The sequence below is a fragment of the Gadus macrocephalus genome, chromosome 17 (genome assembly GCF_031168955.1).
Source record: "Gadus macrocephalus chromosome 17, ASM3116895v1".
Classification (NCBI taxonomy): domain Eukaryota; kingdom Metazoa; phylum Chordata; class Actinopteri; order Gadiformes; family Gadidae; genus Gadus; species Gadus macrocephalus.
Genome location: NC_082398.1, coordinates 7,195,400 through 7,221,275, shown reverse-complemented (window position 1 = coordinate 7,221,275; position 25,876 = coordinate 7,195,400). Strand labels below are relative to the sequence as shown.

Below are 25,876 nucleotides of genomic sequence, written 5' to 3'. Positions count from 1 at the left end.
ACCCGTTACCTGTATTCACCTTCACAAGGTAGGTGTTTAAAGTTATTGTCATTTTGTTATTTAAGTTAAAGTGATGTGGAAGTTGCATTTAAAGAGGGCATTGTTATTTAAGAAAGACGCAGTGGTGGAAAAAAAATCGGATACAGTATAGATCCATGACTGATTATAGACACATGACTGACTGTCATTAGTCATGTATCTAAGAGCCGGCGCACGCGCGGGGGCGTATCCATGTATTCTTTGCACCACTTTGAAGAGCTCAAGTTCACGCGCGTTGGTGTTTGTTATGATTGGACATGCGGTCAGTGGCGCCCAGTGACAACATCCTCTTGGGTTGAAGCGAAGCCTACCTTTTCCGCCTTAATGAGTAGTTCCGACCGTTGACTGATTCACAGATGTATCCACATGTAACGTGACTGCAACTTTGATAATGTGGTAAGAATATCTGAGTTATGGAATTTGGTCAATGCAAAATTCAATTAATTCACTAATTAATTATTTAGAGGGTGGGTGGGGGCGGGCGGAGGTGGTGAGAAAAAAGTTTGGCGGTAATGGATGCATGTGTGGCTAATTGGTTAGCAGCTGAAAGGGGGAGTGAATAGCGATATTCCCCATAAAGCGTTGTAGCTAGGCTTTGTTTGTGTGAATGTTGTTTTTTGTTATAATTGTCACATTGTAATTATGTTCATAAAAGTAAGCCTCCCGTCACAACGTCAATCTTACTTATGTAAGCCTCAACCGCGAGTTTCTAGATCATTTTATCAGCTTTTTCAGCGTTTCCCCGGCATAACGTCTCATTAGCCAAATTAGCCTCTTCAACAAGGTGAGCGGCTCAGTTTCCCGACACTCAGGGTATAGAGAATGTATCTCACCCAGTGGGTTGTTACGTAACTTGGTACGTAAAGAACCCATCCTGCCTGCGTTGGAGTACATGTGATAATTCCACCCCCGTATTTTCTCTCTCTCTCTCTCTCTCTCTCTCTCTCTCTCTCTCTCTCTCTCTCTCTCTCTCTCTCTCTCTCTCTCTCTGACTTTATTACTTGTATTTAATCATATTATCACCTACTTATTCTCTAGGGGTCCGATAGAGACCGATATATTCAACAGCTGTAGCACACAAATAAAGTCTGCAAATGTGGGAGGTGGGATGATATGTTAATTTTGACGGTAGCACGACAAAATGTGTGATTTTGTATTTATGTATAGTTGTGTGTGGTGTGTATGTTGATATATATGTGTTTCTATGTGTGTGGGTGCTCCCCTTTTACATATACAGTATGCATTCATTAAACCATGTGTGTGTGTCCTCACGCATTGTGTGTGTGTGTGTGTGTGTGTGTGTGTGTGTGTGTGTGTGTGTGTGTGTGTGTGTGTGTGTGTGTGTGTGTGTGTGTGTGTGTGTGTGTGTGTGTGTGTGTGTGTGTGAGAACTGGGGGGGGGGGGGGGGGAGCATCGGGCTGTGTGTTGAGTAGGAGTGTGATCACACGACACCCCCACTATGACGCTCCTGTACAGAGATGGGACGTGCTAGAGTCCAGGAGACCAGCTCCCGGGTGCAGACCCACAGAGACCAGATACCTGTCCCGGTGACTTCTTCAATCACCCATCTCAGTCCCATTCTGGAATCAAGAGGGGACATGGAAGCCGCAGCTAGATGGACTACTCTGGCTCGTTCTAGAACATTTTCACAATGCATTAGAAATTGTGTTATTTCAAGGATGTACACCCACCAAGGATGGGTGTACAGGTCGAGTGAATGTAGAGGTCAAAGATATTTAAGTGTAGTATGAGGTCACGTCAGAGATGGTTAAGTGCAGTTTGAGGTCAGAGATTGTTAAGTGTTTCCCCAAGGAAATGATTAAGTCAAGGGTGACTCGGGGGGGCCGCCGCCGTTTCAATTCCATTCAAAAAGCTTTATGGCACGACTATTGTTGTGAACAGTATTACCAATGCATTATTTATCCATAACCATACAGTGCTTAGGGAAACACTGAAGTATAGTATGAGGGCAGAGATGGTTAAGTTCAGTATGAGGTCAGAGATGGTTAAGTATAGTATGAGGTCAGAGATGGTTAAGTATAGTATGAGGTCAGAGATGGTTAAGTTCAGTACGAGGTCAGCGATGGTTAAGTATAGTATGAGGTCAGAGATGGTTAAGTTCAGTATGAGGTCAGAGATGGTTAAGTATAGTATGAGGTCAGAGATGGTTAAGTGATGTATGAGGTCAGAGCTGGTTAAGTGTAGTATGAGGTCAGATGGTTAAGTATAGTATGAGGTCAGAGATGGTTAAGTTCAGTATGAGGTCAGCGATGGTTAAGTATAGTATGAGGTCAGAGATGGTTAAGTGATGTATGAGGTCAGAGATGGTTAAGTATAGTATGAGGTCAGAGATGGTTAAGTTCAGTATGAGGTCAGCGATGGTTAAGTATAGTATGAGGTCAGAGATGGTTAAGTGATGTATGAGGTCAGAGATGGTTAAGTATAGTATGAGGTCAGATGATTAAGTATAGTATGAGGTCAGAGCTGGTTAAGTGTAGTATGAGGTCAGAGATGGTTAAGTATAGTATGAGGTCAGAGATGGTTAAGTGTAGTATGAGGTCAGAGATGGTTAAGTATAGTATGAGGTCAGAGATGGTTAAGTTCAGTATGAGGTCAGATGATTAAGTATAGTATGAGGTCAGAGATGGTTAAGTGTAGTATGAGGTTAGAGATAGTTAAGTTTAGCATGAGGTCAGCGATGGTTAAGTGTAATATGAGGTCAGCGATGGTTAAGTTTAGCATGAGGTCAGAGATGGTTTAGTTCAGTATGAGGTCAGCGATGGTTCAGTTCAGTATGAGATCAGATGATTAAGTATAGTATGAGGTCAGAGATGGTTAAGTGTAGTATGAGGTCAGCGATGGTTCAGTTCAGTATGAGATCAGATGATTAAGTATAGTATGAGGTCAGAGATGGTTAAGTGTAGTATGAGCTCAGAGATGGACAGACATATGTATGAAGTCAGAGATGTTTTAGGATGTGGTCAGAGGTGGTTAAGTTTATGAAATTGTTTGGTTCTTGGCCTTGCTCAGGATCTTGGCTGAAAGAGCAATGCATCATGGGAATTGTCACCAGAAAAGTCTTTGTTGTACCCGGCTGAATCTAGCAGGATAGACAGCAAAAGGATATGTACTTCAGAACATATCCTGCTTTCGAATGACTCGGGGATCAGCATTATGAAAAAGACACACCTGTCGAATGATGAAAAAAATATTTGTTAAAGAGTTTACATTCTCACAATACGCCAAATGACTATCTGAATGTCTGAATGTTAACTATTATCAGTAATTGTATTACCCAGTAATAGGATAATGGGATCATGACTCTATGAATTTTAGGAGTAGACATTGAATTGAGAGCATATGTTGTATTTTCTCCAGGGTTAACTTTGCTGTAACTCAAAATAGAATTAACGAATAACGAAATAATTTTCAATCCTACTACCAAAAACAAACTTATTGTAGCTCTCATTAGGAGCAGCCATTACTTATCTATGTTTTATATATATGTTAGATTTAAAAGGTGACTAATTTTGAATAGGAAAACTTGCAGTATTTAACAATCGTGTGTTGAGAATATTAGCCTGAAGCAGCTATAAATGTACAGCTATATATATCTTAATGGCCGGGCTGATTGTCACATAGGCTCTTGTCCTGAGGCGGGAACACGCAAATAGCCTGAAAATGTCAGACTGCCTTGTCATTCAATATCAATAAAGTTTGTAAAGTAAGTCTACTCTAAGAAAAAAATTGAGCAGGATACACGCCGATTCTGCTGAATGATATATGTGGTCGTATTCCCCGCACTGAAGCTAGAATGTTTTTCATAGATATCTTTATATTATCATTGTTAGCCCACTTTGTTTCCATCAGGCTCTCCACTTGGGAACAAAGTACTTTTCAAGAGATAACCGTTAGTCACTCTCGCTCGTCAAAACCCTCTGATATTATCTAATCGAACGCTCTTCTTTTCCTAAAACAAATGTGCACTTGGAGTGCTCCTCCTCATGACAAGTTATCCATCATTATTGTTGTGAGTCACTCGCTGACTCAGGTCGGTCCAAACGGGGTACTACTGGTCCCCGACACTCACACACACACAAACAAGCACGCACGCACATACACACACACACACACATACACATACACATACACATACACATACACAATCCCAGACTCACACTCATCAGAAGTTTGAGGTTCTGGCTTGATTGCAGGGGTCAGTTAACAATGATTACCCTTATTTCATCACTTTTGAATTATGAATTTATTTTCTAATTCATAATATAGTCACCATTACAGGACACCAGAGCCGAGATAAGCTTAATTTCTTGAAAAAAAGAAGGAAAAGAAAAATGAGAAGTAGAAGTATTTATTAATGGAACTGAAACAGAAAAGCAACAGCTTTGGAAACTACAGGTGCCGCGTTGGTCTTTTTTTTTCTTCGGATAAATGACTAAAAGCATGAATCTGTTATCAAAGTGACTAATTTGAATTGATTGGCAAGGAGAAGATAAACTGCCCAATCATCTTATTATTACGACACTAGATAGTAGTACTATTTTGCACACAGTGGGATGGTGTGGAGCATATTGGGTACGAGCTAAGTATTACACAAACTTTTGGCGTGTATGTTACCTGGCAACAAGCAGAGAACACACACTCGATAAGGAGAGTTGTCCATGCCAGTTTTCTCATTTATCTTTTTACTTACCACCAAATGCACTCCTATTCCCTTTATCAAGAAAATATTTTTTATCATGGTTCCTTTCTTAAACAACAACTTGTTTCACTCAAGATGAGTGTTGAAGCTGCATTTATGAGGATAAATACCTCTGTAGGCATCGATTCAGTTCAATGTTCTTTAATCCTAGAAAAGCAATAATAAGGTAGAGCATGCTTTTACTAACTTTGCAGAAAATCAAGTGATCTATATGTGAAATTAGCCTCTATTATTATTAAATGTTATTTTATTATTACCTCTGCTAGCTGAGGCATCCCATATTTAATGTACTACTTTACAATATATATTCCTTAAGGAATACTCAAGCATATTATCTGAAATGTTAACCCATACTATCTTAGATAGTAAAGCCTTTGCAAATACTGGGTGTTGTGAGACACTGTTTTGACATTTATGGATTGGGGAGTTCTTGATTGTCACAGGAATCGGACACACGTCTCTTTTTCACAGTTCTTTGTGCTCTCTCTCTCTCTCTCTCTCTCTCTCTCTCTCTCTCTCTCTCTCTCTCTCTCTCTCTCTCTCTCTCTCTCTCTCTCTCTCTCTCTCTCTCTCTCTCTCTCTCTCTCTCTCTCTCTCTCTCTCTCTCTCTCTCTCTCTCTCTCTCTCTCTCTCTCTCTCTCTCTCTCTCTCTCTCTCTCTCTTCCCCCCCCCCCCTCCCCCCCCCCTGTTGGCTCTTTCTCACCCTTCTGTTTCCCTGTACCAGTCGGCCATGTTGGATCTAAAATTATGAGTATTCACAGTCACGTTAACGGCCCTCTCCTCCTGCTCACCCAGCTCCCAAGTGGTGTATTTCTGACTCACATTAATGCAATAGCATTACTTTTGTGTGTGTCTCGCTCTCTCTCGCTCTCTCTCACTTATACACACACACACAAACACACACATGCACGTTAATGCAGCTACCTCTCGTTTCCTTGTCCATGCCCATTGGTCACTGGTCCTCTTTTTGGCAGGAACTCGACTCAGACACCTGCCATCAGTCAGCAGGATCCAAGTCCCAACGGTGCCCCCTGTGGATCTCTCTGGCCCACTACAATTATGTTGCATCATTAGTCACTGTGCACAGTAATGGGTGGTTCTTTGGTTTCGGCCGCTAAGTCAACTTAGTCACAAAACGGCAGCTGTCATTATGATATTTCGGATTTTGAAGGAATGTTTAGGAGCAACTTGTGTGTTAGAAGTTAGTAGTTGCCGTGTTGGATATGGAAAGGAAAGCTTGCTTTGACTTTAAAGGTAGTAGTAAAAAAGTAAAAGTGTCTGTATTCGCATCCCTCGGGCTACCTGTATGTCATGCATGTATCTAAATCCCTTTGGATAAAAGTGTCTTCTACATAGGAGTGAAAGCATTTGTTATGAAGATGAAGTTAATTTTTCTACCTGTCTCCGCAGTCCTCGTCTTCTCTCTGTTGTCTTCTCTCTCCTGGTCTCTATTTCTCCATCTCTGTATTTTTCTCCTGCTGCCTTACTTTCTCTCTGAGGAAATTACATAAGGTCTTGTGAGTGTGTGTGTGTGTGTGTGTGTGTGTGTGCGTGTGTGTGACGTGGGTGTGTGTCTGTGTGGGCAGCGATTCCTTTTATGTAAGGCCAACTTGGAAATGGCTAACTGATCTCTCCCCCCCCCCCCACCCCCACCTCTCTCTCTACCCTTCTGTTTCTATCGTTCTTCTCTAATTGTTCATATCAGTCATTGTTTCTTTTATTGGTGGGGGCGTACTCAGTTTCTCTCTCTCTCTCACTCTCACTCTCACTCTCACTCTCACTCTCTCGTTCTCTTTGACCCTTGTTGTCGTGCGGTTTCACACTGATGCTATTATTGCACATAGTAGGTAAAGAGTAGTATTGTATAAACACACCCACCTCTCTTACACACAAACGCAGTCGGAACAACAGATAAATCAAGACACGTCGTTCAGACTTGCGTCACTATTGTAATGAGACGACTGAAATAGGCAAAAGTGTGAAAAGGGGCAGTCTTTTAATGTTGGCCAGCGTCGCGATGCATTGATTTACGTGGCAGATGTATACAGGAAGCTACTGTATACACTACAGGCAAGGCCCAGTCTGAAGCCCAGGTTACACCTGGAGGGTCATGACCGTCACCTCATGGACATGTGTTCCCTGGTTGGTCAGGACTCAGGCGGTGCTGTCCACTTACACCCTACCCTCTAGGGAAGAATGCGTTTTATGTTAAACATTCATATTCGCCGACGAAACAGCCTCGCTCAGAGCGGCGCGGTCTGTGTTCAAATGTCCTGTTATCGTAGAGTCGCTCTCTCAGAAGGGGGGCATGGCTGTTGATACGCTGTTGTGGTGAGACAAGCATTTCACACGAGTGTTGAACAAGAGAAAAAGGATTATTATTAATGGAAAGGCATTTTTTCTTCATTCCCGAGTGTGGAAAGTCACGAAAAAATAATCTAAAAATACATCTCCAAACGCTCTAACAACCTGTTAGTGCTTCAGGTGTGTGTGTGTGTGTGTGTGTGTGCGCTGGCGTGTGCGTGCGTAACTTTTCAGTGGAGAGCGGGTGTTTGACTGAGTGGGATTGCCTGGTAGGATGTGTAGGCCCTGGTTGGCATGGCAACCATCTGCTGCTATGCTCGCAAGCGCTCTCCGTCTGCCCACACAGTGTCACCACGGTGACATCCAGCAGCTAGCGAATTAGAGAGAGAGAGGAAAGGAAATGAGACAGGTGGAGGGAGAGAGAGAAAGACTAGAGGGAGAGAGACAGACAAAGAAAGAGAGAGGGTTGAGAGGGACTGGAGAGAGAGGGAGATGCGAAATGTTAATCATTTATTCACAGGCCAAAGGGCAGCAAACATCAACACACGTCTCTGTATTGTATATGAAGTCTGTTTGTCTCTCTATCTATCTATCCATCTCTATCTCTCTTGTCTCTCTGTATATATCTCTATCCATCTCTCTGTCTATCTGTCTATCTGTCTGTCTGCCTGTCTGTCAATCTGTTGATCTCCATCTATCTATCTCTAAATAGTGTGTGTGTGTGTGTGTGTGTGTGTGTGTGTGTGTGTGTGTGTGTGTGTGTGTGTGTGCGCGCATCTGTGTGTGTGTGTGTGCCTGTGTGTGTGTGTTTCCGCGTGTACGCGTGTTTCCGCGTGTACGCGTGGGGGGAAGGATGCAGGAGGAGGTGCGCCGTCCTCACTCAGGTCCTCAGCGGGCCTTCAGCGTGCTGGACCGGCTGCTCCTCACGCACCCCGTCTGGCTGCAGCTGTCGCTCAACCGAGACTCCGCCCTCTACATCCTGCTGAGAGAGCCTGTCGGGGTGAGAGGAGCGCATCTCCCCTCCAAACCTCCCACCTCCACACCCATCACCTCCACATCCCCCACCTCCACCCCCCCCACCTCCACACCCATCACCTCCACATCCCCCACCTCCACCCCCCCACCCCCACACCCATCACCTCCACCCCCCCCCACCTCCACACCCATCACCTCCACACCCATCACCTCCACACCCATCACCTCCACACCCATCACCTCCACACCCATCACCTCCACCCCCCCCCACCTCCACACCCATCACCTCCACACCCATCACCTCCACACCCATCACCTCCACCCCCCCCCACCTCCACACCCATCACCTCCACACCCATCACCTCCACACCCATCACCTCCACCCCCCCCCACCTCCACACCCCCACCTCCACACCCATCACCTCCACACCCATCACCCCCACACCCCCACCTCCACCCCCCCACCTCCACACCCATCACCTCCACATCCCCCACCTCCACCCCCCCACCTCCACACCCATCACCTCCACACCCATCACCTCCACACCCATCACCCCCACCCCCCCCCACCTCCACCCCCATCACCTCCACACCCATCACCTCCACACCCATCACCTCCACACCCATCACCTCCACACCCATCACCTCCACACCCATCACCTCATCCCCCATCACCTCATCCCCCATCTGAGACGTAAATGTTTAGATGAAGGTCATCTGTTACTGAAATTGGAAACTGAAACTGAAACCAAGTTCAGATTGAAATTGTTAGTATAATCGCTAGCATGACAGTAGCATAGATAATCAAACCTCCTGGTAATTTCAATTAATGTGATGAGGCTGGATATAGCCACGCAACATATATTAAAAACAAACAGCAGCCATATTAAAATATGATGGGGTATAAAAATATAATCAAACAGCAGCAACACAAGCTTTATTGTCATCATATCATATTGTATGACTTAATGTATCGTATAAAACATTTATTCAATACTGAATTATTTATCTTCCATGCGTTGAATTGATCGATTTTTTTAATGGATACAGTTCAATTGGCCCCTGGCCGGGAAGGGTGAAAATTCTCCAGACCAGAGAGAGGGCTCTCTCCAAAGTTCTAGAACAATCCTCAATCCCCAATCACCTGTAAATGGTTCAGCTCTATCTTGTTTGGTTTGATGCACTCAAGACTTGTGTGTTTTCCTTTGCTCTGCTTTCACTAGCCTCAAGGTATGTTACTTGTGCCCTTGCAAAGTATTTCCTAGAGTGAGAGCGTTTGAGATCAGATTTCAGTTAACCTTTTGCTATTTTAGTTTTCTGCCCTTTTCCTTGCCGGAGCTGTTTTCCGTTCTTTTTTTAGATGCATTTTTTGAGTTCACAATTTGCTGTTTGCCCTTGTAACTCTTTGGAGTGTTTTTTTTGGCAATTTTTCAATTAAAGATAATTAGTGGGATCGCCAAGCAAGCCAAACTATTGTTATTCTTTGTCTAATTATTAATCATAATTAGTCTTTCATTACAAATCATTTCCCTCCGGCTCCTCTCTGCTCTTTGGTCCCACTTACACCCTCACATGGTTTCTTCATGGAAAACACCACGCCACAGAAACAATACCTCAACACGTTGTTCTGTGTTATTACTGTCATTCATGATGGACCTTCAGACGTTCCTGGTGCGCAAGTGCGGCTTCAGCCACAGGAAGCTCCTGTGTCTCCGGGCAACCAAGGAGCGAAGCCCCGCCTCCATCCGAGAGCTCTTCATCTGTGAGGAAGACTCCAGTGAGTAGAAAAATGCTATAGCAGTCTGTGAGCCGTTAGCTGCTAACAAACCTTTCTCATGTCGTTTGATTCAGGCCAGAAAGAAAGGAGAAAATGGCGTTTATAATCGATGGGCCTCATGTGAGATAATTTGCGTCTCTTTTACTTGACTTTTGTGCGTTCATAAGAGTGTGTCACGTCAGTCTCAGCACACGCTCCTCAGTACAGGAGACTGTCCTAAACAGTGGGTAACCATGACGAATCCCACCTGTTCAAAAATGAGTGCCTGTGTTCAAGGGAATATTAGGTAACACTTTACAATACGTTATTAACCATTCATTTAGATAAGTAAATGCAGTATTAAGCAGTATTTAACATCATTAGCGTAGGGTTGGTTGGGGTTATAACCCTATTAAATAATGTATACATTAATACCTTAAGGCAACATTATTACCTTAATGTACATGAACAGCGTTATTAAACATAAACACCATTAATAAATAATGACTAGACTTTTAGTTAATGAACTGTTAATGAATGAATTTTACTGTATCTCCCAATGGTTTATTATTGGTTCATTAATGTACCCTTATTGTAATGAATGGGCATCGATTTGCGTCATCGACACCTCGATCCTCAGCGATGCCAGTCATAAAAAACAGTACCAGGCCAGGGGAAAAAGTGTGCGTAAGTCCTCTTTTGGAAACGGATGACAGAAAACCCACCAAAAAGTTGGCAGCGTCCGTTAAGTGGCAACAGAGCACCTGCTAAGGTAAAGCAGCGGGAAGAATTGTAAGTGCGCAACCCACTGCCGGCTGTCCCAAAAAATAAAGACATTTTAAAATAGAATCTGAAAGACGTCTTGGCAAGGCCAGGCGATCCATGTGTCCATGCAGTTTGAGGTGTTGATATTACTACTGGCCGCCAGAAATATGAATCACGTCATGTTTAATAATACTAAGCTTGTTCTGAGAAGGAGTAGGCTGTGAGGAAGGGCAGTGTGGACAGGGCCACACAGTGCAGCACCCCAAAGGACTGTGCGTGCATAGACACACACACACGCGCGTCAGATAAACCCACACACGGATCTATAGCCGCGCATCATTGAAATATCAGCCAACAAATCCAAAACTGTATCGACGCACTCTTGAATAAAGAAGATTTGATGGAACATAGCCCGCGACTGCGTTCCTACCGAGACAAACGCCACGATTACCCAGCATGGTAATCAGTTATTCCACCGCCCACGCAGCAACAATATATCCTCTATTCTTGTTAATGCTATTTTGATTAGGATTATTCTTCTATAATGGAAAAACGTCATACAATTACATTAATACGACTGTGTCATCGGCTGAGAATATTGTCGCAGGTGTATTATTTACGTCATTGTCACAGTTTTATGTAATCATTAGTTAAAGACATGGAATAGGAATCGGTTGCTTTGGCTTTGGCCAGCAAACCTAGACAAGTCTAGACCACTCATAGATTTAGAAAGTACCTAAGAGAAAATTGTAAGCACAAGGATTGAATGTGTGAAGGGCAAATATGTGCTTGTGCTTGAATCACAAGCACAAATGTGTGTGTTCGAGTGGTTCTTGCATGAGGCCTATTGTGGTAGGTAATGTGTCCGATTTGTTTTAAATTCAATGCGTGTGAAGGACAAGGAGCAAATCCGTCATACAGAATTATATCTACATTGATATTCTATAAAAAGAACCAAAAAAACGGAACACAAGATCAAAATACAAAAAAGCCATCATCATGAAGTTAATTCATTGGACGCCCAGAGAATCCTCACTTAGAACCACTGAGGGCTCTTGAAACACTGATCAGGGCTTATAGGACCCGATGTGGCTGGTGATGGTGTGTCTCTTCTCTCCCCAGCTTTCTCCTTGGAGAGCTCTGCACTCAGCTTCCCTGACCTCTGCAGACTGGTGGCCTTCTACTGCATCAGCCGGTAACCACAGCATCTTTCCGCCGTTAGGGCAAGAGAGTCAGGAGTCAGAGTCAGTCCGTGTGTCACGATCGTGGGCGAAGCCAGGGTCAAAGCCGTGGCTTTGACCCTGGCTTTGACCCTGTCTTTGACTGTGGCTTTGACTGTAGCTTTGACCATAGCTTCATTACACCTTGTGCTGCTTAGGGTGTTCTATTCCTAGCCGAAAGGTACTGGGTTCGATACCCAACCCCCGCATTCTAACCCCTAATCGCATCCTTGTCGGATGGCGTCAGCAGTAGCAATCGCAGCAAATTATCGAAAGCCAAAATACACTTTGATCTGATCCAAAAAACGTAAACCTTGAAAACATCTGAACATAGGTTTGCTTGTTGCTCACTGTGGTTGACGGTGGTGTTTGTTCACAGGGATGTGTTGCCTTTCCCACTGCAGCTGCCCGAGGTCATCGCTCGAGCGACCTCACACAGGCAGCTGGAAGCCATCTCCCACATGGGACAAGGTAGAGCTAGAGAGACTTCTGCACAGCTCCACACATTGGTCCTCTTAGGAGATGTTTTTCTAAGTTGTTGATGTCTAAATGATGGCCATCATGGAGGGTTTTGAGTTGAGGGCCCTGTTACACTGCATCCAATATATATACCAGCCCTCCATTCAGGCCTCTCTCCAGAGCAAATCCGATCCTGGGCATTGAGCGCACGCAGGCAAGGGGTCGACAGGTAGACGGACAGGTTGACCAGCCAAACATCTTCATTTGACAGGCTTTTTACAGGCCTGCTGCAGCCACAGATACCAGACTTTACCAGATTTCTCTTATTTTTTGATCAGATCATCAGTTATTGATTGTAGTCAGGATATTTGTACAATTATATTACAATGAATGATTCTAAATAGCTTTAATAACATAAAATAATAAATAAACATATTAAATTTTTTTGAAAAGTGCTTGTTTTGTTTGTGCACAACTTTTAAAAATATTTTACATCAATGTAGGTATAATAATAGCATGAACACAATTATCCAAGGGTTGAGTGAAGGCCAAACTGTGGTTTTCTGCTACTTTTGGTTGACAAGAATTGTTGCATGGAATACTTTAGCTTGGCGAGTGGAACAATATATCATTCAAACAAATGAAACAGGGTGGTCACACATTTCAAAGCCATCCAGCACTGCGCCTCTCCTACATACGATGATGACCCGCAGAGTTCTGGAACGCATCGAGCCCCACCGAGAATGGATCCGTGGACCTGTCGGAGGAGTTCGGTCCCAAGGGCCAGCTTGTACCGGCTGTTGCGCCGGCGCTGGACCTGTTGGGGGGCCCACTGAAACAGGGGAAGCTTTGCTTCATCAACCCCCTCTTCCTGCAGCTGGAGGTCAGTCGAGGAATTCAGAGCTTTCGTCCAGTTTTGACGAATTATCGCTTTCGAAAATGATCGGAGAGCAGATGAGATTTAAGACTCTAGGGGCGTGGTCTTTATTAACTGTGTGATGATGCTCATTGAGTTGCTATAATTATCCCAGCAAGCTCATCTCCAGCCATTGGATCAAATGCAGGTTTGATTTGACACGCCCCTGCTTGGGCGTGATCCGGACAACGTCAAACCTGCCGCCAAAGTACAACTTCAATAAAAATTGGAGTGAAAGCGATGTGTGTGGTGTTTATGTGTGCGCGTGTGTGTGTGTGAAGTTCAAGCCTTATCTGCCACTACTTTGCCCGCTCCGTTGAACCCACCTCCCCACAACATGTGTCCCACCCCGTGTGTTCCCTCCCGGGGACCCAGCTCCCCCAGAGCCAGCAGGCCCTTCAGACCCTTCAGGCCCTTCAGACCCAGCAGCAGCAGTCCAGCCACGGCGGCGCCTCCACCAAGCGGCTCCGCTTCAAGCGCAGCATGCGGGTGCGTCTCTCCACCGACGGCTCCATGCACCTCTCCATGGAGGGCGGGGGCTCCTCCGCCTCCTCCTCCCCCTCCCGCACCCCGGAGCGGCCGGGGCCCCCCGAGGAGAGGCTCCCCCAGAGGAAGGTGCACGCCGGGGCCGGGCCCCTGAGGAGGAGCCCCGCGGTGTCCCCCGCCTCGCTGGAGGACGAGGAGCTGCCGCCGGCCCGGGCCCCGCAGGTAGGGGAGGGGGAGGGAGGGGGAGGAGGGAGTGATGGAGGGGGAGGAGGGAGACCGAGGGCAGGGATGGAGGGGGAGTGATGGAGCGGGAGGGATGGAGGGGGAGGAGGGAGTGATGGAGCGGGAGGAGGGGGGAGGGATGGAGGGGGAGGAGGGAGACCGAGGGGAGCGATGGAGGGGGAGGAGGGAGACCGAGGGGAGTGATGGAGGGAGTGATGAAGGGAGGAGCGATGGCGGGGGAGGAGGGAGGAGCGATGGAGGTGGAGGAGGGAGACCGGTGTGAGTGATGGAGGAGGGAGAAAGGGGCCTGGAGGAGGGAGACGGGGGGTGGGAGGAGGGAGACGGGGGGTGGGAGGAGGGACCTGGTGCACGGAGATGAGTCAATGCGTTCGTCATAGGATGAGACCGGGGCTCCAGGAAAACATGTTGAGACGGAGGGTTTCATAAATATACAACAAGACGTTTTGAGAACAGGGCCATGTTCAACAAAGCTGTTTTCGGAAAAGCCTTTGGTCTGTTTATTTGATCAAAACAAGTGGATTAGTTTGTATAATTGATCATTCAAATTATATAACATCATAACAATATTATTTTTATTAAAATTTGAATTCAGTTAATCACCAAAGATTCTAAGAAAACTCTAAGGTAACATTCATCCAATAACGGATCCTTTACGATGATAAAATAACACATTTCATTGTCCCGATGTGATGAGGCGGCCGGGGAGCCCGTCCCCCCTCAGCAGGAGCCCAGCGTGGAGGCGGCGGTGCTGGGTCTGGACGCCGTGCCCACCCCCTCCCTGGCGGAGCTGGACAGCAGCAGCTCCTTCAGCAGTCTGGACGAGGAGCCCGACCAGGACGCCTCCCCGCCCGCTGACGACGCCTCCGCCTCCCTCGAGGGCTTCCTCCTTCCCCCCTCCACCTCCACCTCCTCCTCCCCCTCCCTGCTCCAGGCGGCGGCCCCCCACCGCCCGCCCCTCATGCGCTCCCGTTGCCGTGGCGGCCTGCAGCGCATGAGCGCCGCCTTTGTGTGTTTCTTCGCCCCGGAGAAGCGCGTGACCCGGCTGGTGGAGGAGCTGTCCCGGGACCGCCGCTCGGCCTTCGGCGCCATGGTCCAGGACTTCCTGCAGAGGCAGAGGGAGGAGCTGAGGCGCCTGGCGTCGCCGTCCTCCTCCGCGGGGGCGGCGGCGGGGGGCTCCGTGGAGGTGCTGCAGGGCCTGAGGCTCTTCCTGACCCAGGCCAAGAGCTGCCTGCTGGATAGCGGGGAGCTGGAGCCGCCCATCCAGACCCTGGTGCCGGAGAGCGAGCAAGGTAGGGCGGAACGCGCAGCGTCATCTCATGGACGAGGTTAACATCTCAATCTCGCTCAACCCCCCCCCCCCCCCCCCCCCCCGGGTTTCTTTACGGCAACTCAGTTGTGGCCGATCCCTCCTCTGATAAATCCACGCACACTCTGTTGACGACAGTCATGGGGGCTTTCCTCACCAAACCACATCCTCTCCCTCGTCGATGACGGTTGGGATCCTGTGCAACCAATTGGATGAGGGGAGCGCCACTCAAAGAGGCTCATTTGGTCTCTGTGGAGTTGAGAAACTGCAGTGAGGAAAGCCCTTTCTCCACACTCACACACACACACACACACACACAGTTGTGTAGGGAGTGGGTGTGTGCTCCAGCCCATCCGAGATACGCATCGTTTGGATGTGTGTGAACTGTTGGGGGCGCACTTGCAGATGCATGAAGCTTACAGCTCTGTGTCAGAGTATTGTGCGTGTGTGTACATGTGTAGGTATGTGTGCTGCACACGTGCATGCTAAGTAGTACATTCGATTAGTATGTAGGAGTATGTAGCTCTACTTCTATGTTTTTGTTATAAATCTTTATGTGTGGGGTTGACTAAGGAGTTGAAGGTGCAAGTTAGCGTGTGGGTTAGCGCGCAGGGCCGTTGGTCGGCATGTGGACAAGCATAAAGCAGGCTACACACCAGCGCCGCGGTGCGCAGTTTACGCCCGTTAAGTTCCGCCCCTAGCACCAATAGTGATCATATTTTGAAAGCAGCAGATCAACCACCATAGTTGGTTGGCTGCCATAACGTTATACCAATTGTTTTCCGACTACCTATATGGGACTGATGACCACCATCCTCTGTTTGTGCTTACAATGATAGTAAGTTTAGCCACCGGTGTGTGGTGGTAAAGCAGTGGGGGAGGTTGGTTTGGCGCGCGCCGTTCGGTGTATTTTGCACTTAAGAGTTAGCAAGCAGGGCAGCGAAGAGGTTAGCACTCATGTGGGTCAGCATAATTGATCGTGTGCTGGGCACACGAATCGACACACACATAACTCCGGCAGTGAACAGGGCAGCGGGCAGGTTAGTGTCTAACCAACAAACTAACACTGGCAGTGAACAGGTTAGTGTCTAACCGACACTAACACTGGCAGTGAACAGGTTAGTGTCTAACCGACACACTAACACTGGCAGTGAACAGGTTAGCGTCTCACACCGGCAGTGAATAGTTTAGTGTCTAACCGACACACTAACACTGGCAGTGAACAGGTTAGCGTCTCACACCGGCAGTGAATAGTTTAGTGTCTAACCGACACACTAACACTGGCATTGAACAGGGCACAGCGCAGGTTAGCGTACAGGTTAGCGTGCTGGTTAGCGAGCAGGGCAGTGCTCTGCTGCTGGTTTTGCGTTGGCGGGAAGCATTAGCATTTTCTCTTTCTCTGCTCATTTATCATAAAAAGATCACAGTAGGCCCACGCTCACTTGGAGAGAGAGAGAGAGAGAGAGAGAGAGAGAGAGAGAGAGAGAGAGAGAGAGAGAGAGAGAGAGAGAGAGAGAGAGAGAGAGAGAGAGAGAGAGAGAGAGAGAGAGAGAGAGAGAGAGAGAGAGAGAGAGAGAGAGAGAGAGAGAGAGAGAGAGAGAGAGAGAGAGCTTTATTAATGTAATGGATGTATTCCATCTTTGCAAGTAACTGCAATAAAAATAACCCTCTTTTTCCAACAGTTTTTTTTATTACACAGGATCTGTAATGAAATTCAAATGATTATTTTTCCTCCTCCCCCCCGGTTTAAATCCATGTAGTACCGATCCGCTGTGATTAATTCCAGACCTCCCAGGTGGTCCACAGAGACGTTGAGCCTAAGCCCATGCATTCAGAGTGCCTGCGTGTACAGTACATGTACTGTACACGCACAGTACATGTACTGTATGAAGACGAGCTGGGTGAGCTGGAGGGGGAACCACTGTGAGGTAACGGAGACGGGAGGAAGAGAGGGGGGCGTGGGGGGGGGGGGGGGGGGGGGTGAAGGAGACGTGAGTGATGGATCACAGGCGGGGCGATGATGTGATGACTGGCGGTGAACAGGGACGGGGGGCGGGGGGGGGGGGTGGCCTGATATTACAGAGCGGCAGTGAGCGATGGTGCCTCCTGGACAATAAGGGTGGAGGGCTGGATGGATGGATGAATGATGGGTGGGTGATGGATGATGGTTGGATGAGTGGATGATGGTTGGATGAGTGGATGATGGTTGGATGAGTGGATGATGGTTGGATGAGTGGATGATGGTTGGATGTATGATGGTTGGATGGATGGGGGTGGGGGGTGAGTGGAAGGGTGATGGATGGATGAAGGGATGAGTGGAGAGTTGAATGGGCGGGTGAGTTGATCAGATGCTGGATGGATGAATGAGTGGATTCCTAATGGATTAACATCTATATATAATTTTTTAATAAATGGATGGATAAATCGATGAAAGGAGGAGGAGCGACAGGAGAAACGGGAGAGAAGGCAGTGGGATGTGTGGCGGCACGGTGTATTTACATATGTCTTCGCCTACTGCCGCTGTGAATCAGTCTAAATGTCAAGGCACTGTTTCCTCAAGTACACTGTGGCTTGTCTTTCACCAGACACTTTGAGGCGTGCGGACAGGAAAGCAAAACTGTATCTTTTATCAATTTCATATACGGCCAACATGAAGATATTTCAGTCCAATCAACCACCGCACCGGCTGATTACAATCAAGAATCGAAACCCAGAGCTGTGGCGTGATCGGCTGCCGTAAGAAGACGATAGGGGATGCCTTGATTGGCTGGAGTGAAACCCTGAATACATTAACTCGGTGTAAGCATCGGTTGGGATTGATAGTTAACACTGAGACATCATCTCGGTCGCCGTTTCTCCTTCTTGTTTTGCTGCGTGTGTTTCCTCGTCATTGGCATCTATTATTATTGTTGAGTGGAATTAACCAAACCAAACCAAGCAGCTGAAGTGACCATGTGACCACTAGACGCCCCGCTCTCTCTTTTGTCACTGCAGACGCGCGCGCGCGCAAGCTCCTCTCCTCTCTCTGCTCTCTCCCTGCGTCATTTGCCTAAAATAATTATTTTATTTCCCAATATTGAGATGGAATGAAATTCCGGGACTAATGGAGCGGCCCTTTTCTCGTCCGCCTGCGTCAGTTGCAGAAAGTAAAACATACTGAACCGTGGAGTGAACCCCATTCTGCGTGGCGGTTTGAGGCAAAGCGACGTGATGATATCAAAGAGTATCCGAGTATCTGTGATGGGCAATAGCGTAAGAAGATGAACCTGCGGAAGTCCTTTGAGAACGTTACTTTGAGACAGACTCCGACAGAATTGATTACTGCAAGTGGTTACCTCGCCCCTGGAAGCACCTGGGTGCCTCTGCTGTGTTTATTTTAATTGCAGCCCTACCACTTTCGATGCCAAAAACCCTTGATGACATGTTTGCTCGCTGCCCACTCTCCACCTATTGGGTCTGATGCTAATCCTAGCCGTACTTGCGGCGTGGCCAGCTCCTGTTGCATGTTCCTGCTTAGTGCTCAACTTGGTTTCTCATCTCTTCCTTGTCCAGAAGGCACGGTTCTGCTTGTCAGATGTGTTGTCGAACGGCGCAAACTTAAAAACAGGACCACGATCTGAAATCATGAAAGATAAAGCATGGGCTGAAGGTTCAAACAATACAATGTAGGGAAATACAGGCTGAAAAAAAGCCCCCCATGTCTATAGAAAACATAAATCTGTCAGGTGCTTAATTTAAAAAGCGTTGAGCGCTGAGGCCCTCTCTTGAAAAGCATATTTTTATATATCTATTTTATATATACCCAAAGCAGGGCGGTCTCATCTAGAGCCACATCCTTGAAGTTAGGTTGAAGACCTTTTATGTAAACCACTCCCATGCCCCCCCCCCCCTCCCTCCCAGACCTGGCCATGGAGCGCGCCATGTTCAGCTGCGTGCTGCGGCCCCTGAAGAAGCTCCTGGACCACACCCTGGTGGCCCTGCACCGCCTGGACGGCTCCTCGCAGCGCCTGGCCCAGGACCTGCTCCGCGTCAAGGGGGGCGGCCTGGAGCGGCTGGGGATCCGGTCCCCCTCGGGGGCGGCCTACGACCGGGCGGTGGAGCGGGTGAGGCAGAAGCTGGGCATGATGCAGAGGTCTCACTCGCCCATCGACAAGGTGCTGCTGCTGCTGCAGGCCTGCAAGTGCGTCCACAAGGCCATGGGGTCCCTGCACCGTGAGTACACAGACAGGACTTTAGTTAATGCGTAGGGTGAGGCGGGACCCCCTCCCTTCCCTTGGAGACTTCCAACCCCCCCCCCCCCTCTTTGAAGTATCTAGCCTTTCATTCTTGTCTCTGATTGGATGGCTCCATAATCGATCAGACTTTTGGAAACTGTATGGGCCTTGGTTAGAGTTAGAGTTACATAACATAGACCTGTTATGAAGCGACTTCAACTTTTTTTAAGATCCCATGGTAATAAGTTACTGTTGTGTCCTTGAGCAACATAATGGTTTCATACCAGTTCCTTAGGTAAACATATCCAGAATTGATTCATGGGCCAAGCAAAGGATCCCCCCTTAAAATGGTTCAAAGTGTGTTCAAATCGGATAAAACTATCTCCTCTTTAATCCCGTTTCCAGGACAGGAAGTGAGCTGGGAGGACTTCCTGCCGTCGCTCACCCACGTGATTGTGGAGTGTAACAGGCCCCATATCCTCCTGGAGGTGGAGTACATGATGGAGCTGCTGGAGCCGTCCTGGCTCTGTGGAGAGGGTATGAGACGGATGGGTGGACAGATGATAGAACAGATGGATGGAGGGAGGATGAAGGATGGATTGTTGGATGATTGATGTCAATGTGTATGTATACAGTTGTAAGCACTAGTACAGCATTATGTTTTGGCCCATAGTACAATAGCGATGGATGATATTCAGCATTTTCTGCTGTTAATGCTTTTAAGAAGAAAACAAATGTAGTCCTAAACCTCCTTCATTTCTGATTACCAACTAACTACCATGGTACATTGGTAGGGAAAAGTCTAACTTTAAACTGTAAAGCAACCTGGCCTCTCAAACAGAGTCGGTTCCTGGTTGATTGTTTTATTTTAATTAGCAGTGTCCCATCAAAAGCCGAGAGAAGATCTCACAAATGAAGAGAATTCCACAAGCACCCAATGAGCCTTATTAGGAGCTGTAGAGCTCTGATACATGTTCCTTATGCACCTCCCCAGCAAACTCCAGCCACAGCCCTTTAGAAGCGTACCCAGGAGACCACTGCCCCTGTGTAAGGTCATATCCCTGTACCTCGTTTGAGCCGTGCCTGCGTGTGTGTCCAGGGGGTTACTACCTGAGCAGCGTGTACGCCAGCCTCTGTCTGATCCAGAGCCTGGAGGCCAAGGCGCCGCGTCCCCCGGGCTGCCTGACGCGGGAGGCCCAGGAGGAGCTCAGGGAGTGGGGGCGCAGGCGGGGACGGGAGGCCCAGATACACCGGGAGAGCCAGAGGATCCAGGTAGGGGGTCCCTGTTTCCTTGTCTCCAAAGTCGTGCCTTATAAGGGGCGGGGTCCTTTCCACAAAGTTTCATCCTCTCTCTCTCTGTTCTTTCTTTTTCTTTCTCTCTCTTCCTCTCTCGTCCTCTCTTTATCTCCCTCTCGCTCTCACTTTCTCTCATTAAAAAAAAATATATAACGCATGCTAGAAAGAGTAACCAATCACTGAAATGACACCACAGTGGTTGTACTGCATCAAGTGTTGCAGTTCAGGTGAGTGGAGAAAGGGCTCAAAATAGTGCGGACAATCTGGGCCAATCACAAATCGCACACTCCCCAAAGAATCATTCATTATTGTGTTGGAGAAGTTATCCCTCTCTCTGGAGCGTCTGCTGGAAAACATCCCCCTCAGCTCTTTACCCCATGCTCGTCCTGTTGTGATAGCGTCGGTTAAAGACACAATGCAATACACAAAAAAAACAATGGCGTGTTTATCCGAATAAAAGATGGGAAATAAATAAACGATGGGAGAAGGCGTTTAAGGAGGCTAACAACTGAAACCGCTACCAAACAACAGTGACAACTCCCCCCCCCCCCCCCCCCCATGCATGCAACATGCATTTGACAGACATGGGACCCTCCTCTGTGGTAGAGAAATCAGGGTTCAATGACCGCTTTAAAGGGCTCAACCCGTGACACGATACACTACTCTTAGACCGCACAGGTTTTGCCCTGACACTTTGACCTGCCTCATACAACGGAGCAGAATAACTCATTGACAGGAAGTCAGAGAAGCCCTCTCTTGCGCTGACTTTAGGCATTCGGACGTCCAGAGCTGTGAAGATCTACCTTACTGCTCATTTCATCACGTCAGACTCGTAGGAGAAAAGACCAGTCACACTTTGATTCCATGTTGAGACACTCATCATTTCCACCGGTCCTGTTTTGGTTAAGGCAATGCTGTGTGACTCAAGGCTGCCATATGCTGCTGACGTAGGCATTCTTGTGGATGTTGTTTGAATGACTATTTTGTCAATATATATATATGCATACATATATGGATGGATGGATGGATATATATATATATATATATATATATATATATATATATATATATATGTGTGTGTGTGTGTGTGTGTGTGTGTGTGTGTGTGTGTGTGTGTGTGTGTGTGTGTGTGTGTGTGTGTGTGTGTGTGTGTGTGTGTAGCTGAACAGCTGTGCGTGCATCAGTGCCACCAACCCATTTCTCTCGGATTTGAGAGGATTAGTTTTCAAAGGTAATCCGCTGACCAGTAGGAGACCATATAACACAATACTGGCAAATCGTTTTTTTTGCCAGTATACACACACTCTCTGCTCGAGTACTGTGCATGTCCTCATACATGTTTTACTGGAATGCACTCTAAACTACACACAGTAATCATGGTTTTAAAATGGTGGTAATCATTTGGCTCATAGGATTGTACCTCCTCCCCTCCCTCCTTCCCTCCGTCCATTCATCTGTCCATTAAATGTGCTCATCTACGAATCCATCTTCAGGAGACCACCTCAATAGGACCTGGTCTATTGTGGTAGCACACACACACACACACACACACACACACACACACACACACACACACACACACACACACACACACACACACACACACACACACACACACACACACACACACACACACGCACACACACACATCCGTGCGCGCACACTCCCACTCCCTGGAGCGAGGAACGCCTCGTGATCGCAGGTGGGAGGGAACCTCTGAACTTTTCCTGAGCAGATCGCACGACCTCCCGCTTCGAGTGGGAGCCCAGAATCTTCTCTGCTCCGTAGAGCTTCCTCTCCTCCGCCCAAACCCCCCCCGTCACGTCCCCTAACCCCCCCCCCCCCCTCCCCCCGACCACAATAACACAACAATAACAAACATCGGGGGGAAACATATCAAAACATGTCAGGGATTTACCCGATAACTCTCTCTCGCACTCTCTCTCTCTCTCTCTCTCTCTCTCTCTTGCTTTCTCTCTTGCTCTCTCTCCCCCTCACTCACTCTCACTCTCTCTCTCTTGCCCCCCTCACTTAAAGTTTGATGGGTGTGGGAATCGTACCCCCATCCAACCAGCAAAAACAAATACAGAAACTCCCACGTGGCACACACACACACACTCACAATAACACACACACACACACACACACACACACACACACACACACACACACACACACACACACACACACAATAACACACACACACACACTACACAAAGCTCCAAATAGCCGGTGAGTGAGTCCTGCCCGGCGTGGCGCGGGGCTCGGTGGGCTGACACGGGGGGGGGGATCAGCTGAGCCCAGTGGTATTGTGAGGAAGGAGCAGTGGCAGCAGAAGAAGAAGAGGAGGTGGGCGGTCAGATAACATGAGATGCATTGAGCTCGCAGCGTCGCAGCAGCGAGGCAGGCACACCACAATATGCACACGGACACGAGCGAGGAGCCCGGCAACTCTGTGAGTTCAGCGATATCACTGCTTTTGTTTTGTTTTTTCCGTTGCACTTGGATTTAGGGACTGTTTGTGTGTGTGTTTCTCTGTGGTTGTGTGTGTGTGTGTGTGTGTGTGTGTGTAAATGGGGGTGTGTTTGTATGTGTTTGGTTGGACCTGTTGATTGCATCCTTTTAATTTGTCTACTTTCTGTTGTAACTTTTTTTTTTTTGCTGTGTGTGTGTGTGTGTGTGTGTGTGTGTGTGTGTGTGTGTGTGTGTGTGTGTGTGTGTGTGTGTGTGTGTGTGTGTGTGTGTGTGTGTGTGTGTGTGTGTGTGTGTGTGTGTGAGAGAGACACAGTTGAGCTGATAATTATTTAGGTGTGTGTATGTGTGAAGAGATGAATGTTGAGGTGATGGTTATTCCTGTGTGTGTGTGTGTGTGTGTGTGTGTGAGACAGAAAAGAGATCACAGTTGAGCTGATAATTATTCAGGTGTGTGTGTATGTGTGAAGAGATGACTGTGATGATGAATATTCAAGTGCGTGTGTGTCTGTGTGATTTTGTGTGTGTGTGTGAAGAGGGGACTGTAGGGCTGATGGGTTATTCAAGTGTGTGTGTGTGTGTGTGTGTGTGTGTGTGTGTGTGTGTGTGTGTGTGTGTGTGTGTGTGTGTGTGTGTGTGTGTGTGTGTGTGTGTGTGTGTGCGCACTGATTGATTGTTAATGTCCTCTGGTTCCATAATATCTGCTCATGGAGCGGGCTCACTGTGTGTGCTGGTGTGTGGGTGTTTTGTCCATTCCTTGTTTAATTTGAGAGGGTGTAATGGCGATTGTAGGTGGTCGGTTCGGATATCATCTCGGGCTCCTTTCTGAACTGAGGCACGTGCCCGTACCGCTCCAGATCTGCTCTGTTGCGCCTGTGTGTGGCAGCTGTGTTCTGATGGGTCCAAAGCGACAGTTAAAAACTACCACCATGTGGCCGTAGTGGAAGTGTGTTCAGAGTAGTACTCTCTCTAACTCAATGTCTATAGTGAGTGTTATAGCTAAGAAGCACTCAATCAATTCAATGAAATGTTGTTATTATTGATTGGATAATTTTCTGTGTGTAAATATCTCATCCATGGCTGGAGCCTAGGATGCTCGTGCGCGTCTCTCCCTCCCGCTGGCTCCCTCTCTCTCTCGCTCTAGCTCTCTCCCTCTCCCTCCCTCCCTCTCTCTCCCTCCCTCCCTCCCCTCTCTCTCTCTCTCTCTCTCTCTCTCTCTCTCTCTCTCTCTCTCTCTCTCTCTCTCTCTCTCTCTCTCTCTCTCTCTCTCTCTCTCTCTCTCTCTCTCTCTCTCTCTCTCTCTCTCTCTCTCTCTCTCTCTCTCTCTCTCTCTCTCTCTCTCTCCCCCTCCCTCTCTCTCTCTCTCTCTCCCTAAGCCTCCTGACCTCTCTGTGTTGTGCCGCCGTGCTGCCGATGGTAATCACCTCTCTCCCCCCCCCTCCCCCCCCCCCCCCCCCCCCCCAGAGGTGCGTGCGGATCCTGTTCCAGGACGGCGAGCAGAGCGCCGTGCGCACCCTGCAGTGGCAGGCGGGCGACTCGGCGCCGGCCCTGGCCCAGCTGTGCGCCGACGCCTTTGGCGTGCCGGACGCCGCCCGCTACGCCCTGTACTGGCGCAGCGGCGGCGAGATGCGGCCGCTGCCCCCCCACGCGCGGCCCCAGGACCTGGCGGGCCACAGCGAGGGGGGGGCCCTCGCTGTCCTACCTGCGCACCGACCACGACTTCAGCAAGATGCGGCGGCTGACCCGCGGCGGGGCGGTGGACCTCAGCGAGTCGGTGTGCGAGGAGTGAGTGAGGGGGCGGCGGCCGGGGGGCTGTGGTGGTGGGGGGTGGTGGGGGGGTGGTGGTGGGGGTGGTGGTGGTGGGTGAAAGGCGCTGGTGGTGGTGGTGGTGGCGGTGGACGGAGTCTCCGTCTCCCGCTGTGATTCTCCCTCTTCCTTACGTCTTGCGTCTGGCCCTCGGGCCTCTCTCTCGCGCCCCGTTCGTCCTCGAGGTCATCGGGGGGTCGGTCTCATCATGAAGTCAAGAGGGTCGGATGTTTTTTGTCTTCCTCGTGTCTCGTCGCGAGGTCGTTGGGGTCCAGGGAAAGAACAAAACAAACCCCCCCGAACACATTCGCTCTTTTAAAGAACCGGAGGGAGGACCTTTGACCCACCCCCCGCCCCGTCTCCCCTCTCCCCCCACCCACACCAGACACGGGCCCCCGAACACAGTCCGAGGAACCCCTGCTTGGAGGGTGGCCGACCTCCCCTACGTCCCTCCTACGTCCCATAACCCAACGCAAAAGAAACCTTTGGTGTGTGTGTTCTTGCTCTTTTTTTCCTCCATCACATGGATCCTATACTCTTACATGTTGAAGTGAGTTAAATACCCTTCTACGAGAAGTGAACCCCGAGATCTGTTTCTGAAAGGATATTCTGAGCATCATTAGAGAGCGAGCGAGCGTGAGGAGAGAGGAGGCGGTCTGGAGCCCAAAGAGAGTTTCCAAGATAGACCAGTTGCTTGGAAACACAACACAAGCCTGTTCCTCGTGTGTGTGTGTGTGTGTGTGTGTGTGTGTGTGTGTGTGTGTGTGTGTGTGTGTGTGTGTGTGTGTGTGTGTGTGTGTGTGTGTGTGTGTGTGTGTGTGTGTGTGTGTGTGTGTGTGTGTGTGTGCGCGAGAGAGAGCTCCGTTCGACCACCTCGGCGAGGCTCCCACCTTTCACAA

At 48.3% G+C, this 25,876-nt stretch overlaps 1 protein-coding gene across 1 annotated transcript; it reads left to right on the top strand.

Annotated features, from left to right (window-relative positions):
- The first annotated feature begins 254 nt into the window (after positions 1 to 254).
- Positions 255 to 25,081, top strand: rin1b (Ras and Rab interactor 1b). Its single transcript, XM_060076638.1, is given in 13 exon segments — positions 255 to 435; positions 7,916 to 8,063; positions 9,701 to 9,815; positions 11,682 to 11,754; positions 12,159 to 12,250; positions 12,952 to 13,121; positions 13,530 to 13,862; positions 14,578 to 15,172; positions 19,090 to 19,401; positions 19,809 to 19,940; positions 20,503 to 20,675; positions 24,636 to 24,851; positions 24,853 to 25,081. Coding segments are annotated over 13 exon segments (2,472 nt in total). The 5' UTR covers positions 255 to 430; the 3' UTR covers positions 24,961 to 25,081.
- The last annotated feature ends 795 nt before the right edge of the window (positions 25,082 to 25,876 follow it).